General features: G+C 46.9%; 1 protein-coding gene across 2 annotated transcripts in view; it reads left to right on the top strand.

Moving 5' to 3' along the window:
- Positions 1-935: 935 nt before the first annotated feature.
- ADAM19 (ADAM metallopeptidase domain 19) overlaps positions 936-16,960 on the top strand; it is a 99,833-nt gene continuing 83,808 nt past the window's right edge. Inside the window, exons 1-3 of one of the 2 annotated variants that reach the window (XM_064376486.1) lie at positions 936-1,111; positions 5,867-5,952; positions 11,974-12,044. In XM_064376486.1, the coding sequence (XP_064232556.1) occupies positions 1,018-1,111; positions 5,867-5,952; positions 11,974-12,044 (251 nt within the window). In that variant the 5' untranslated portion in view covers positions 936-1,017. The remainder of the gene's footprint in view (positions 1,112-5,866; positions 5,953-11,973; positions 12,045-16,960) is intronic. The other variant, XM_064376485.1, reaches the window with a different exon arrangement.

The following is a 16,960-nucleotide window of genomic DNA, read 5'->3' as shown; positions in this document are numbered from 1 at the left end:
CATTGGGCTAATTAAAAGAGATAACGTATGCAGAGTCCCTGGTTAATAATAAGTTCTTTTCTTCGATTAATTAAATGTTACTATGTGTAAAGTGCTGAAGACAGTGTCTGACACTTAGCGCTTTATCAGTCTTAGCTATTATGATTTTCTTATTCTAGCACATAGAAAGTCCTCAATAAGTAACAGTAGTTATTATTTTTTGTCTCATCTCCCTGTGTTTCCCTCCAAAACCCTAACCATCCCCAATTCTGGTTTTCTCCCCCCATACAGCCTAAGAGCTTTCAAGTCCCAGTGCGATTGTCTGGGCTGTTTCCTCCTCCCGATGCTCCATTTCTCCCCTCCCCATCTTAGATGTCTTCTCCTCTGGGATTCCTCTGGTCTTCACCACTCCCTCCTTCCAGGCAGAAGGAACGGCTCCTCGATTTGTGTCCTACCAAAAAAAAAAAAAAAAAAAAAGTCCATATAGCGCTTAGCTCTTTGTGCCTGATGGTTGGGTTAACTCTTTCTGAGCCTGCCAAAGAGAGTGGCGGCCTCTGGGGGACGGCGCTGGGTGAGTCGCCTCTGGGTGTCACCCAAGGCGTCTGGCACAGTGTGGGACAGTAAACCGGCTGCTGTGCAGAGAGGGGTCCAGTTTAACTCCTAGAAGCCCGAGTCCTCGACCCTCCCCAGGCCGCGTCCACCACGAATCCCTCCTCCTTGGGCTCGGATTCTCCCTTCCCTGCGGTCTCCCTCACCTGAGCCAGCCCCGCTTCCCCGAGCCAGCCCCGCTCCCCCGAGTCCCGCCAGCTCCTCCCCGGCCCCTCCCTCCAGCCCCCTCCGGGCGGGAGCCTCCCCTCCTCCATCCCCTAGCGGAGCCCCGAGGGGCTGGGGGCGGAGCGTCTCTGCCGAGGGCTGGGAGAGCCGGGTGGGGAGGCGCGGGGCGAGCCGGGGGTTCCAGACGAGCCGCCGCCGCTGCCGGGCCGGGGGCAGGCATGGCCGAGGGTGTGTGAGCACCGAGCGCGAGGGGCCGCCGCCACCATGCCAGGGGGCGCAGGCGCCGCCCGGCTCTGCTTGCTGGCGCTCGCCCTGCAGCTCCTCCGGCCGCGGGCGGCGCAGGAGCCTGGATGGACAAGTAAGTGGCCAGGCGCGGGGGGATGGAGGCTGCGTGGCCCGGAGATCTGGGTGGCCGGGAGACCTGGGAGTCGACCTGCGCGTCCCGAGCTCCGGGACTGCGACCCCTGCGCCTCCTGTAACTCCGAGCGGCCTACGCCCCCGCCGCCCCCAGCCTGGGAGCCCGGGCTTTGTTCCCACGTTGTGCGACCTGGGAGGTGGCGGAGGTCGGGGCAACCCGGCGCTGCCAGAAAACAGCCGGTCCGCTCACTGGCTTGCCTTCCCCTCTTGCCTTCTGCTTCCTCTGTTTTTCTGCTTTTGGCTTCTCTTTCCGCTGTTCTCGGGGCTTATCCTCCTCCGTTTTCTCACGGTCTCTGGTGTCCGCTCCGCCTCTCTCTCAGTCTCTCTCTCTCTCTCTCTCTCTCTCCCGCCCGCTGCACTCGCCTGCGCCCGAGTGCCGAGAGCATCCCGAGCGTCCTGCCCCTGTGGCCTGGGAGCGGCTTCCTGGGACCAGGCTCAGTGCCTGCCACATTGGTGGGGTAGGACATAAAATCCCTGCGGGAGACTGTGGTAGCCTTGGCTGGGGGGTGGCTCGCTCGGTATCTCCAGCAGTACACTTCGGAGCCATGAGCTGGCAGGAGCCCTACCGAAGGCCAAGTCCAACACACCCATTTCACAGATGAGGAAACCGAGGCCCAGAAAAGGGAAAGGACTTGCCCATGGCCACGCCACGGGTTGAGGTCCGCGCTGGCACTGGAAACCAGGCGTCTCTTTCCACGCCAACCCGACGGCCGCCTTCTTTGGTCCTCCGTTTCCCTTTCTGTGAAGCGAAGGGATCGGACTCGATGTTTCCAGCTTAGACAACTGGTGATGTCCATGTTTCTCACAACTAGTTTCCCAGACACCAACCCCTCCCCGACCCCATCCCTCGGGGGCTCTTCGCAGATTTCTCGTAAGGAATGATCCCGGGGGCGGGGGGGAGTTGTGCGGTGCCCGGGTTCTGTCATTGTGACCGGAGAAGGCTTAGCCCTGGCTCCACCGCTGCAGAGCGGCTGGGCTGACTCCAGACTGCTGCCTGCGGGACCAACAGTCAGCGTTTTCAAAGAAAGCGAGCACTGGCGGAGTGGGGGAGGGCTGGCTGGACCCTCCCGAGCCGCCTCAAGCCCGGAGGCTGAGCTCGTCCTACAGTTCAGAACTTCCAGGGGCCAAGGTCCAGCGGTCGTCCGGCGCGGGCAAACAGGAATCGCCCTTTGAGCTATTGTACTGAAGGGGAAACTGAGGCACAGGAGGTTCTAGGGTAGAACCAGGCCTGGGTCAGTGCTTAGTGCAGGAGACAAGCATGAAGAAAGACAAGGAAAGCAAGTTACTACTCCCAGCACAGGCGCCTTCTCTGAGTTCTGAGTCCTTGGAGAACTCTCGCTGTAGAATATCTGGGAAATAACGAAAAGTGTAAAAGAAATAAAATGATCTGCAACTCCCAAATCCACAGTTGCTATTGATATGTTTTCCCTCTCCATTGTTTGTGTGTTCCTATGGATATAAATATATATTGATAAAATTGAAACCATACCGTAAGTACAGTTTTGTGTCTTGCATTTTTCACTTCACACCATGAGCATTTTCCACATCATAAAATTCTCCGAAAAACATGGTTTTAATGACGCTGCTATACAAAGTTTTCAAAAGTTAAACACACAACTCATACCAATGCGGCCAAGATTTATTCAACTCGTTAATGAGGTAGCCAACAGGATAGTAAAGCTGATTCAAGGAGCATTAGAAAGGGGTGATACAGACATTGGAGAAAGAATGTTGAAATCATATGGCCCTGGACAGATGCAGAAATGGTGGATGCCCATGAAGCAAAACCATAATTTTTGGTTATCATTTCTTTTCTTCTTTTTCCTTTCCTTTCCTTTTTTTGCTTTTTCTTCTCTTTTTTCTCTTTTCTTTTCTTTTTCTTTTTTTTTGAGACAGAGCCTCTCTCTGTTGCCCAGGGTGGAGTGCAGTGGTGTGATCTCGACTCACTGCAATCTCTGCCTTCTGCGTTCAAGCGATTCTCCTGCCTCAGCCTCCTGAGTAGCTGGGATTACAAGCATGTGCCATCATACCTGGCTAGTTTTTGTATTTTTAGTAGAGACAGTTTTACCCTGTTGGCCAAGCTGGTCTCAAACTCCTGATCTCAGGTAATCCACCCACCTCGGCCTCCCAAAGTGCTAGGATTACAGGTGTGAGCCACTGCACTCAGCCAGGTTATCTTTCCACTATGCTGAAATCACTCACCTCTCAGACAGAAATCTATCTATCTATCTAATATAACTTCACAGAGTATAGTCTTTAATCAATGATAAATAAAAATTAGTCAATGGTACATTCCCCTAGATAATGCAATAATCCAGGCCGGTCACAGTGGCATACACCTGTAATCTCAGGTGTTCCAGATCAGCCTGGCCAACATCGTGAAACCCTGTCTCTACTAAAAATACAAAAATTGGCCAGGCATGGTGGCTCGTGCCTGTAATTCCAGCAACTTGGGAGGCAGAGACAGGAGAATGGCTTGAACCTGGGAGGTGGAGGTTGCATTAAGCTGAGATCGTGCCACTGCACTCCAGCTTGGGCAACACAGCAAAACCCCATTTCAAAAAAAAAAAAAAAAAGTTAATGCAATAATCCATGGGCAGGTTTGTTAAATATTCCAATATGACATTGAGAAGACATCTTGCTTGCTCTTTGCCTTATTTCCAAGTTTTGGAGACTTTTTCTTAACATGTACTGTGTTCCTCTTTTGGTGAGAATTTAGATTGCTTTCATTATTTTTTTACAACCATAAATATAACATTTAATTCCTTTAAATGTTCTATTAAATATTATAGAATTCCCTTTTTGTTTAAAAGAATCTAGACTTAGAGCCACCAGGGCAAGGACTATGCTTGTCAATTTTTTTGAGATGGAGTCTTGCTCTGTCGTTCAGGCTGGAGTGCAGTGGTGAAATCTCAGCTGCCCAGATTCAAGCAATTCTTGTGCCTCAACCTCCTGAGTAGCTGGGATTACAGGCGTGCACCACCACGCCCAGTGAATTTTTGTATTTTTAGTGGAGACGAGGTTTCACCATGTTGGCCAGGCTGTTCTTGAACTTCTGACCTCAGATGATCCGCCCACCTCGGACCTCCCAAAGTGCTGAGATTACAGGTGTGAGCCACCATTCCTGGCCGTATGCTTGTCTTGTTCCTCCATGAATATTAAGCACATATTCATAGCATATACTTGGCACATAGTTAAGTACTCAGAAAATATTTGATAAATATATGAATGCATTGCTTCTTTACCTGTCTGATGAATTGGTGTTGGTCCAGTGGGATTATTTTTAAAATCCATGTTGATTGCAAGTGCATTATATTGACAATCTGAAGGGAATGTTAATAATCATTCATAATCACCATTCTAACAGAACAACTATGGCCATGTTTGTATTACTCATATTCTGTATGATTGCTGTGGTCAGTTTAGACAGAATAGATTTTGCAGTCCTCAGCCCCATCCCCAGGAGTACTACGGAGACCAGACTGTTTAGGTGTTGGGAGATTACCATTTTATTAAGATGGTCTACAGCCAGTGTTTGAGTTCTCAGTGCCCTGAACAAGTCTCTCCTGTAATTTAAATTGTCTTTCTTACCAAACAGGACTCCTACTTCCTACTTCCCAGAGTTGCCCTGAATATGAAGGAGAACTGGGTGGTGAGAATGATTTGGGAAGTAGAAAGTGGAATACAAATGCAAACTTGCTATTAGGAAGCTCCAATTAACGTAACAATGCTCTGCAGCTTACGAGGCAATTTCATATTGACTCTCCACGATAAAGCTGTGAGATGGGCAGGTAGGATCGATGTCTCCATTTTACAGGCAAGAAAACTACAGCTCCACGAGAGCAATACTCATGGGCTTGACCTCCAGAATATGCCCAGAATCCCACTGCTTCATTCCTCTCCACTGATGTCATTCTAATCTGAGCCACCATCATCTCTCACCAGGGATCCTGCATATCTCTAGCCTGGCCTTCTTGCTTCTGCTCTCACTCTCGCCACTCTCCCTCACCCCACCCCCATTCTCCACCATGCAGGCAGAGTGGTCTTTTTTAAACTTAACACAGATCATATTGCTCTGTATTTAAAACACCCAGTGCCTTCCAAGTCTATTTATAAGAAAATCCAGACACTCTCCATACTCTGCATTATCAGACCCATGGCTGTCTTGCCGACCACATCTCTTACCAACTTCCTCTTTCATTTACTAGCTACCCTACCTTATGCTTGTTCCTTCAACAGGCCAAGTTCACTTGTGCTCAGCCATTGCACTTTCTGTTCCCTCTACCTGGGGCACTCTTCCCTCTTGTTTTTGCATGGCTGCCTTCTTCTGACCCCTCAGAACTCCAATGCGGTCTTTGTTGATCATCCTGTCTGAAATAGGCGCCCCCTGCTAGGTGTCTCTTTATCCCATGACCCCAGCTTATTTTCTTCAGGGTACTTATCACCTTCTGAGAACATTTGTTTGTCGCCTGTCTCCCACCTCTAGAAGGCAAACTTGTACAGAGACCTTATTTGCCCTGTTTACCACAATATTGCCAACACCTACAGTGCCTGGTTCCTAGTAAGTGCCAAGAGGCTGGAATCCAGCAAGTCTTCTAACGACCCGGTGCAGGGACAGCTCACAGAGAGTGCATGTGTGCCTTAGCTGGGGTATAGAGGTCTGGGATTCCAATGGTTTTGCATCTTGCATTGGCAGGAGGAAGTGGGGAAGGCAGCCCCCAGCTGCAGCATGAACTAATAATACCTCAGTGGAAGACTTCAGAAAGCCCCGTGAGAGAAAAGGTAAGACTCAAAAGCTCTCGTTTACATTGGCAGGAGCTGGCAACTAGAGATTTGGGCTACCTACTCCACTTTCTTGGAATCCCAGTCATCACCATTAATTCTATTTCCAGCTCACTCTATCCTCTGGGTGCCCATTTTGGATATCACAGACGGGACTTTCCTTCATTGTATGACAAACTTCTAAAACACTTCCAAATGCTATTAGTTGAGGAAATGAAAATTCACATTAATGCTGACACAAGCTAAGTGCAAATGTGTTGGTGTCACAGGAATCACTTACCCTTGATTGGAATTAATTAAATATTGTCATTGTTATTTTTGCTCTGCATAATACATTTACTTGATGGAATAATGTACTTGGAGAGAAAAAGGATAATAATATAAACTATTTTAATAAGAGGCAGGGTAGAGACCTAATACTGGGTCTTAAATCCAGTAGGTTCTTCTGACCAGAACACCAGGAAAATGCATAGGCTTTATCAAAAAGATTGGGAAGAAAACAAAAATCATTGTCCTGTTCTTGCAGAGAGGACTAGTGCATTTAGTATATTCTTTGTGGTTCTGGATTTTGTTTGATTTTTTTTTTTTTTTTTTGGTCAGAGTCTCACTCTGTCATCCAGGCTGGAGTGCAGTTGCACGATCTCAGCTCACTGCAGACTTCGCCTCCCAGGTTCAAGGGATTCTCATGCCTCAGCCTTCTGAGTAGCTGAGATTACACATGTGAACTGCCAAGCCAGGCCAATTTTTGTATTTTTAATAGAGACGGGGTTTCACCATGTGGCCCAGGCTGGTCTTGAACTCTGACCCCGAGTGATCCGCCCAGTTCGGCCTCCTAAAGTGTTGGGATTACAGGCGTCAGCCACTGTGCCCCACTGTGGTTTTGGTTTTTACAGCTTAAGTGAGACCTGAAAGAGCAAGAAAGGAAGTTGTGGGTTGTTGCGTGCCAGTAACCAGCTGTGATCTACCACTTGCTAAAGAGTAGATTTTACTCATTTATAAAATAGGGCTTAGAGAGAATAAAGAGAAAAGAAAGCTGGGGAGAGGGGTTGTTTTCTTTTTTTTTTTCGAGACGGAGTTTCGCTCGTTACCCAGGCTGGAGTGCAATGGCGCGATCTCGGCTTACCGCAACCTCCGCCTCCTGGGTTCAGGCAATTCTCCTGCCTCAGCCTCCTGAGTAGCTGGGATTACAGGCACGCGCCACCATGCCCAGCTAATTTTTTGTATTAGTAGAGACAGGGTTTCACCATGTTGACCAGGATGGTCTCGATCTCTTGACCTCGTGATCCACCCGCCTCAGCCTCCCAAAGTGCTGGGATTACAGGCTTGAGCCACCGCGCCCGGTCGAGAGGGGTTGTTTTCTAAGATCTCTTTGGGTTAAAACGATTTGTGATTTATTGGGCAACATATAGGACAAGATTACAGCAGGAAAGAGATGTGTCAGGAAAGACTTCTGACATTGTGGCTGTTGAATCTGGAAAGATAAATGGAAAGGATAAATGTCCAGGATCCTTGAAGCTCTGGCCAGAGCAATGCAGACATGTCCAAAAAGGCTCCAACTTGGATTTACCAAGGGAACCTAACAGTGTAAATTTTACAACAGGCCAGCTGTGGTGCCTCACGCCTGGAATCCCAGCACTTTGGGAGGCTGAGGCAGGAGGATCATTTGAGGCCAGGAGTGTAAGACTAGCCTGGGGCAACATTCTCAGATCCTATCTCTGCAAAAAAAAAGAAAGAAAAAAAAAAAAGAAAGAAGGAAGGAAGGAAGGAAGGAAATAAAGAAGGAAGGAAACAAAACAAAATTAACCAGGCCTAGCGGTGTGTCTGTAGTCCCAGCTACTTGGGAGGCTGAGGTGGGAGGATCGCCTGATCCCAGGAGTTTGAGGTTCTAGTAATGATTGCACCACTGTTCTCTAGCCTGAGTGACAGTGCTAGACCTTGTCTCAAAAAAAAAAAAAAATGAGGACAAATAAAAGCAAGTAACATTTTGTCCTTAAGGCAGTAAATACATGGAATTCATTTCATCAAAAAGTAGGAGAGGCTGAAAATAGCTTCAGGAAAATTCTCGGCAAATTAATGGATGGTCATCCTAGAGCAGATTACTTTGAACAATTACAATCTTGGATATTGCAACCTATTCATATTGCCTGAGGAATGGACCTGCTACTTTTTATAGAGGCTTCTTTGTTCTCTCCAGATGTGGATGCCGGGCATCCTCAGGAAGAACCTGAGAACAAAGCAGAGGACGAGATCCTGTCTTTGTTCTCAACCATTGTCTGCCCAGCATATGGGTCATTGTATTCTGTAGGAATAGTCAGCACAGTGCCTGGCACCATAAATATTTGTCGAATGAACAAATGAATGAATGCCAAAGAGAGAGAGACTAGAGGCTGGATTTCACTTGGGCCTCTGATTCTCATTTATGTAATTAATTCACTCATTAAACATTTTTTTCTTCTCTTTTTCTCATCATTGACTTAAAGCTCACATTCATTAAACATTCATTAAACATTAACTGAACACTTACTGTATACTAAATATTGTACTAGATCTTAAAGGGGATGCAAATATAGGACAGGTTTCCTGTACCCTATGAAGCTGAAAATCTTTAGACTGAAGGAGAAGGGATTTTTAACCCATCCCCAGGAGAGGTATAAGTGGTGGGTCAGCTCTCTGTACTTCTTAGGAGAGTTGACGGTGCCCCTTCTTAGTACAGAGTGGAGTTACATCAGAAAAGCTTATCAGTAGAGCTGGACAGAAAAGCTTCCTAGATTTTAAAATGCTGCTTCATTGCTTTGCTCAAAATGCCCCATGGAAACAGGGAACATCCTTTTTTAAATATCAGTGTCTGAGTACCTTCCAGAATAGAGAGAATTGTTTTTGGGTCACCCACATAAAAATAAAGATTACTACTCCTGGCCGGTCATGGTGGCTCATGCCCTATAATCCCAGCACTTTGGGAGGCTGAGATGGGTGGATCACCTGAGGTCAGGAGTTCAAGACCAGCCTGGCCAACATGGAGAAACCCCGTCTCTACTAGAAATACAAAAATTGGCCAGGCATAGGGGTGCATACCTGTAATCTCAGCTACTCAGGAGGCTGAGCATGATAATGGCTTGAACCCAGGAGGCATAGTTTGCAGTGAGCTGAGATCGGGTCATTGCACTCCAGCGAGACTCTCTCTCAAAAAAAAAAAAAAAATTACTACTCCTGCTGCAGCTTATGTCTCTTTGAGGGAGGGGCGATAGTGCTTTGGTTTGGGGCGGTATTCATTTTCTGTGGGGGCTGTCACATGGTCACCTACCTCTTGGATGAGGGAATTGCTATAGTTCTATTGCTATGTAGTCTTTCTTAAATGCCCACTTGGGGCTGGGTCCCTGATGCTCAGTGTGATTGGGCAGGGCACTGGCTCAAAAACTCCATGACGTGGCAAAGGATCCACAACCAGTGTTGGCAGAGCTGAATCAGGGCATGACAAACAGAAGTGAATCTCTTAATGAAAGTTGTTGGTCAAACATCTCCCCAGCTTCCTACTCCGGTGGGTTTGAAATGCTCCTTCTTGAGATGAGGTAATAAGATTGATTAGGCAATCGTCAGGGATGCCCAAGAGTCCTTGATCGGAATGTTCAGGTCTCATCAGAGCCCTTGGTGACCTCAAGGTGTCAGAAATGCCCAAATCCTAATGCAGAGTGGGGTTTGCACTGAGGAAGGGGAATGTGCTTAGACGAGGTAGACCTCTAACCAGAGGTGGCAGAACAGGTGACCTACTTTCTCAGACATTCAAAAACTAAACTTTGAGGTCAATCTTAGAAGGGCTAGAAGCTCTACTCTAGCAGTGACTTTTGTAGATTGAAAGGGACTTCAACAATTTATCTGCTGGGTGATGAGGTGGCTCCCACCTGTAATACCAACACTTTGGGAGGCCGAAGTGGAAGGATCACATGAGCCCAGGAGTTCAAGGTCAGCCTTAGCAACATGATGATATCCCAGTATCTACAAAAAAATTTAAAATGTTAGCCCAGTGTGGTGACATGCACCTGTGGTCCCAGCTACTCAGGGAGCTTGGTGGGGATGATCGCTTGAGCCTGGGAGATTGAGGCTGCAGTGAGCCATGATTGTGCCACTGCACTCCAGCCTGCACAACAAAGCAAGACCTTGCCTCAAAAAAAAAAAAGTTGTCAGTTCCTTAGTCCCAAGGTAGAGAGCTTATGTTTAAAACACCCCAAAGAATCTGTCCTATTTTAAATATGTAAATATCTTGTTTTAAATAAATAATTTATTTCTTCAAAAAAAAAGTTCAGTAGCCTTTTAAGTTGAATTGTTGAAGTATGGAGATTTATTATGACTTGGTTTTTAAATTTCTTTGAAATATTCCACAATAATAAGGTAAAAAGAGATTAATAAACATTCTTTTCTTAAACTATGAAAGCAATTATAAAAATATGGAGAGATGCTCAAAAAAAATTAACTCATGATTCCAATGCCTAGAGTAACTATGGTAACCTTTAGACTTACTTCTCTCTACATTTTTCTCTTTGCAAAGTGTATTTGAATAAAATACTCAGTGTTATATTTTGAGGCTTTAAGACTAATGATTATTGTATACATTTTCTCAATAATTCAACAACTACTTAAAGTTGCTGCTTTTATTGTCATATGAATGGATCATCATTTATTTAAGTGTTCTCTAACAGGTTATATTTAGGACACTTAGCTTATATTTCATTATTCATTCCTTTTTTTGTTTTTTTTTTGAGACGGAGTCTTGCTCTGTCGTCCACACTGGAGTGCAGTGGTGTGATCTCAGCTCACTGCAACCTCCGCCTCCTGGTTCAAGCGATTCTCCTGCCTCAGCATCCCAAGTAGCTAGGACTACAGGCATGCAACACCATTCCCAGCTAATTTTTGTATTTTTAGTAGAGACAGAGTTTTACCCTGTTGGCCAGGCTGGTCTCGAACTCCTGACCTCAGGTGATCCACCTGCCTAGGCTTCCCAAAGTGCTGGGATTGTAGGTGTGAGCCACTGTGCCTTGCTGAGTCGAAACGGTTTTAAACTCTCGGTACATACTGTCATTATCTTTCAGAGAGTTGTTGTCAGTTTAAATTCTCAGCGGTAGGGATTGCGAGTGCCCACTTTACGGTGGGCATTGTGCATTGTGATTTAGTTTTAGATAACCTCTGGCACTTTGATTTTTTTCAAGGTACCTTATTATTTTTAGTTTTATTTTTCTGGAGGTGAGGAGGTGGTTTATTAGTAATGTTGAACATATTTTTTGTGCTTTTTAGCCACTGGTATATCTTAAGTGATTCACTCTGGATGTGTAGCACCTGTGGCCACTAGCAAACTGTTTATGTGTAAAATATTATCTACCTTTTGGCCTATGAAACCTTACTTTGAGGATCTCTTAGTTGCTTCCATCTTGAGATGATTGGGGTTTTCCAAACTGAGGGCCAAAATAAAATAAGAACCCACTATGAAGAGGATCCCCAAGTATTTTACAAGATAATAGGCAACATATATTGAGGCTTGCTGTGTGCCAGGCACTGTGATACATTATTTATGCTCAGTATCTCACTCAATCCTTCCAAGATCCCCATCAAGTTGACTATTACTATCTCCGTATCATACATGAAGAAACAGATGTGGGGAGGCTCAGCAACATGTCCAACTTCACACAACTGCAGGTGTCAGAGCTGGCGCTTGAATCCAGAGCCAACTCTGCAGGACATTTACTGCTGGAGACTATGTTTTCCCGTGTTTCCCTTCACCACACCACACGTACACTTACACCACATTGCAGCCTGGAGTTTCTTCCCTATGCCTTTCAGAAGAAAGCAGATGGGGGAAGGCTTTGGGTGATTCTGGGGTTGAGGTCGTTTTACACGTGGGTTGGAAATGCAGTTGACCTTTGCTCGTTCACTTCCTGTGGATCAATGTCAGAGCGCTGTGCTAGAGCCTCTGCCCAACCTGGGCGCCTGGGTGCTGGCTTTTAGGAACTGACATTGTTTTGTTGTTGCTTTTAGCATCCACTCAAAGCTGAGCTCAGGGTAATGGCTGAGGGGCGAGAACTGATCCTGGACCTGGAGAAGAATGAGTAAGTGGACTCCTTCTTTGTCTAAAATGAAACAAATAACTTCCGTGTCAACGCCGGACGCAGGTGTCGCTGTTCTGGAAGGAAGCAGTTAATGGAGTTGACCCCGAGCTCTCAGTCCTTGGTTCCTTTCAGGCAGCATCTTGCAAAGTCAGAGCCTTTCCACAGCCTCTTGACTTGATGTGAGATTGCTGGACTGTTAAATGTATTGCTAAAATTTCCTTAGGCAGTATTTTGGAGGCCCCTGGAGTTCACTGCGGGCACACAGAGGTCTGTGTGTGTGTGAGATTACGGGAGTGGATGGACCGGAGGTCTTTGGCAGTTGCCTTACTAGAGCCAGCCCAGTGCGTGGCAGGAAATGAAGGAGATCAGAGGAAAACAGCAGAGAGGAGCGAGCAAAACAGGGTATGCTGGGGTTTGGCGCCTCAGACTCAGATTGTTCCATGTGTTCTGGGTCAGCCGCATTTGAGAGATTTCGCCAGTAGGGCATCGTCAGCAGTCTCCTGGCTTCATCGGCCCAGCTCTTCATCTTCCTGATCTCATTCATCTCGGGTGGTGGCCTGGCTCAGAGGCACTTCCACATTGATTTGCTATCAGACGCCGTCATATCTGGATTCATGTGATGGAGGAAGTGAATGGACACAATGCATGGCTATGTCTGTGGCCCATTCTTTGGCCATTCCCCGTCTACTTAGCTGTGAAGACTTCTCCTTACTTGGCCGAGGGACTCTGAAAACCTTTGGTATTTCCCCATCGACTGTCCCATTTTTCATTCTGACCCATAGACGTCGCAGATAAGGCTGCATGGCTTGGAGAGCTGCCTGTCTCCCCTTGGCAGCCTCCAGAACCCCATGGAAGCCGATGAGTAATCAAATGCATCACTGCCAAGAAAAAGATGAAGACGGACCTTCCTGTATACAAAAGGATGGGAATTGCTTTTAGGCTTGAGTGGAAAGGGAGAATATAATTTATTCCAAATTTGGGCTTATTGGGCACTTGCAAAGGAGGATGAGTGGTCCGAGTGTGGTTAAAATACAGTTTGCAGTTGTGCAGTGGTGGGGCTTCGTCCGCATCCTTCTTCTGCCTCCAGGATGTGGTGGCCTCGGGAAGCCAGAACGATGGGGATCACAGTCATTTTGGTTTCTCTCCTCTTGAGAGTAAAGCCAGCTTAGGCTGTGTTTCTTCTCTCCTGGGTCCCTGGAACAGACCTGGCCAGCTGCGTCCCCAGACAGTGCAGCCTCTGCTGGCCCTGGATTTTTCCTTTCATTGTCTTCCTTTGGTCTACAAGAAAAGGCCTTTAGAGGGTCTGTTTTTGTTATTGTCTGTTCTTTTTTTGAGACAGAGTCTCTCTCCATCACACAGGCTGGAGTGCAGTGGCACAATCTCTGCTCACTGCAACTTCTGCCCGCCGGGTTCAAGCGATTCTCCTGCCTCAGCCTCCTGAGTAGCTGGGATTACAGGCACATACCACCACGCCTGGCTAATTTTTCTATTTTTAGTAGATACGGAGTTTCACTGTGTTGACCAGGATGGTCTCAATCTCCTGACCTCATGATCCACCTGTCTCGGCCTCCCAAAGTGCTGGGATTACAGGCATGAGCCACCATGCCCAACCAAGAGGGTCTGTTCTTGACTGTGTCTCTCGGGGGCCTGGCTTTGTTTCTCATGGACCCAACCCATTAGCTCTAGTCTAAGTGTTCCCTGTTGTTGCCTGCGTCTAATCTCTCCTGTTCTGCCCCCAGGAGAGCCTGTGGCTCTTCAACTTCCTCTGGTTAGCCCTATTGACAGTGTTGGTGTTGTGGGAAAATCTTTAGGAGTTGGCTGGCCCAGCAGGAGTCCCAGGACTCAAGTCTCTATCCTTCACTCCTGTTTTGAAACATTGGCTAGAAACCATAGGATGTTAAAAGTAGGAAGGTGCCTTAAAAAACACTGAATGGAATGATCTTAGAAAACACCGAAATTATGGATGCAGAAATTTTGATTCAGAGAGGGATAGGCATTTGTCTGAGGCCACCCAGCAAGCAAATGAAAGAGCTGAGACTAGGATCATATGTATTCTTGGTGTGAGTCTAGAGTTACAGAATGTGACCCAGAGCAAATGACTAAACCTGGAACTTCAGTGTCCTTGTCTATAAAATGAGGGTTATGAGGCCAGCCCCGTGGGATGGTTGTGAGGATAAATGAGGTGAGGTGCAGGAAATGTTTGCAGAGCACATGGTGAGTGGCCAGCCACTGTTGGGATTTATATTGTTCCACACTGAGGCTCCCGAGGAGAGCTCATGGCTGTGACTCTAGCATCTGCTTTTCTGAGAGCAGCTCTCATTTCCCATTGAGCAGCACGGGGCTGGATGTGGTTCCTGGCCTCCTTGAGTTGGCAGAAGACAGGAGAGTTGGTAAAAATGGAAGCAGCAGAGCCAAGCAATATGACCTTACCAGGTGTCCCTGGGGGACGGCTTCCTGCTATTTTCATCCAAACTGGGCTTTTTGTTTTGAACATGTGTTAGTGAGCGGAACTCCAACTGCACACGACTTCCTAGTGTGTTTATTTCCCAAAGCCTTCTCATTCATGGTGTGTGTGAGTCCGGATTCAAAACAGCTTTGGAATGGGCTGATGTTTCAAATCACTGCGTTGAAGTTTCTGTAATCTCATGATATTTGGGGGAAATGAGGCCCTGGGCCAAGCCGTTTCTCAGCCTCTGCTTCTTAACCTCCTTGATCAACTAGTTCATTGTTTTTCATCTACTGTGCCTCTGTGACATTTTAGGCAACAGTGCAGGTACTGGGGATAAGGCTGTGAATGAAACAGTTCAGCCTTCATGGAACTTCTATTCTATTGGGAAACAGTAAGAAGACAAGTGAATGCACCGTCTGCCAGGTGACTGGTGCTGTGCAGCAGACAGGAACATAGGGAGTGGGGCCGGGGGAGCGTGGAGGTAGAATGGGAGCTGTTGTTTCTGAATGGCAGGCAGGGAAGGCCTTGCTGGTGAACTGATACTTGAGTCAAGACCTGAAGGAGATGAGGGAGTGAACCATATGGACAGCTGAGAGATGACAGTTCTGAGGAGAGGGAACAGCCACGTTTAAAGCCCTAATAGACTCTGAAGGTTTCCACTCTCCCTCTGTGCATTTCCCCATACACTGGATTCTCAGGTCTCCCAGGAGCGGTGAGCAAGGGCTCTGGGACTCTGAGGGAAGGGAGAGGACATTTTAAATTTCTTTTTCATCATCCTGCCGTGTCTGGCCTTCCCCCATCAAATCAAAGCCCACGTGTTAATGCATGGCCCAAAATAGCAGTGAGCAAGCCTTCAATGGAATTCGCACATGGAGAGATCGCCAAGAATGGTGAGGATGGAAAGGCATGGGGTATGGGCCAGGAGAGGAGGGGGGAACACAGCAAAGGGAGCTTCAGCTCAGGCAGCAGACTCACCGAGGTGTCTTACAGTAGCACGGCAGCCGGCAGCCCTTTCTCTGCTTTGAAGCAATGGGATGACATCCCGTGAGAGGCACACATTCTTTTTTCTGTCGAGTGTAGGTGAAAAACAGTGACCTTTTCCGGATAATCTGAGCTTTGCTTTTGTGTCGGTTATTCCTGTGTTCAGATCCTGGCTCTGCCACTTACTACTTTGTAGCCTCTTTAAGCCTCAGTTTCCGAATCTGGGGTGTAATATAGTCCCATGTCATAGAGCCACAGGGAGAATGAAATGAGATGGTACATGTAAAAGACCTATCAGAGTGCCTGGTGTGTATTCCAAGCTCATGTTAGCCATGATTATTTCTTACTCATTGTTTTTAAATCGCAAAAGCAAAGCATGCTCATGTAAAACATGTAGCAATTCCAAATAAACAAAAGAATGGAACTTTCCCTCCCACAAGGAAAATCCACTGCTGTTTGGTGAGCAAACCCTGGACCTTTTCTCTGCGTACAAAAACATGCACGTGGGTCCTCACAGACACAATCGCATCCAGACACAGTCACACAGAAGCTGCTATTTTTGTTGTGGGGGGGAAGAGCAGTAATGAGATTGTGCCAGACATATTGTTCCAGAACTTCCTTTTTGAACTCAACTGGATGTCATGAAGACAGTCTTGTGCTCTAATAAAGTATTTATTACAATGTTTAATATACACACATGTAATCACATAATTTGCAAAGACTGGTGCATAGCTGTTGTTTGAAGAAACTTGTGATTGAGGCAGTATGGTACAGTGGACGTAGCATTGACCTCAGAGACAGATGATGTGGAATTGGTCAACAGGCCAGCCAGCTCCCCTGAGCCTCAGCTTTCTCATCTGTAAAATGCAGATTTTGGTCCCAGATAGGCTCTGAAGGCTCTTCCTACGCTCCCTATTTAAAGGATGCTGTGTGAGTAGAAAAATGGAAAAGAAGTCTCTGCCTTAGGAAATTTGCTCTGCCTGTGGAGACATCCTGGGAAATAGTGAGCAGAGGGATAAAGGGAAATAGTGCCCCAAATCATGAGACCTTGAAGTTGGGGATGGATGAACTTCTAGGTCATGATCTGCTGGTTCAGGCAACAGAAAATACAAGAAGGGAAACTACAGAGCAGAGATTATAGACTGCTATTTGCACAACCCACAGATTGGAGGCATTAATTCATATTTTTTTTCATGTACTTTCCTCCATGTTCTGAGACTACCTCACCAACCCAGGAACCATATTTGACAAAAACTTGTTTGCTGAATCCAAATGGAATCCTCCTTAGCTATAGGCATCCAGGGAGATGAACATCTCTAGGGCTGTGTGGGCCCTGGTGCTGTCTCTTCTCCTTTCTTGGCATTTTCCCCAGAGGAAGGCACACCGAATTGCTCAACCAGCTTCCTGTATGCTCACTGGGCGGCATTACTAGTGAGCAGGGTCACTCCATTACAAGGCCACCTTAAAAGCAAATGAGCAGTTCAAC

Source organism: Aotus nancymaae, unplaced genomic scaffold (assembly GCF_030222135.1).
Source record: "Aotus nancymaae isolate 86718 unplaced genomic scaffold, 86718_ANA_hifiasm-v0.15.2.pri h1tg000015l_0, whole genome shotgun sequence".
NCBI lineage: Eukaryota > Metazoa > Chordata > Mammalia > Primates > Aotidae > Aotus > Aotus nancymaae.
The sequence above is the reverse complement of the archived record's forward strand: the minus strand, read 5'-3'. Positions and strand labels throughout refer to the sequence as shown.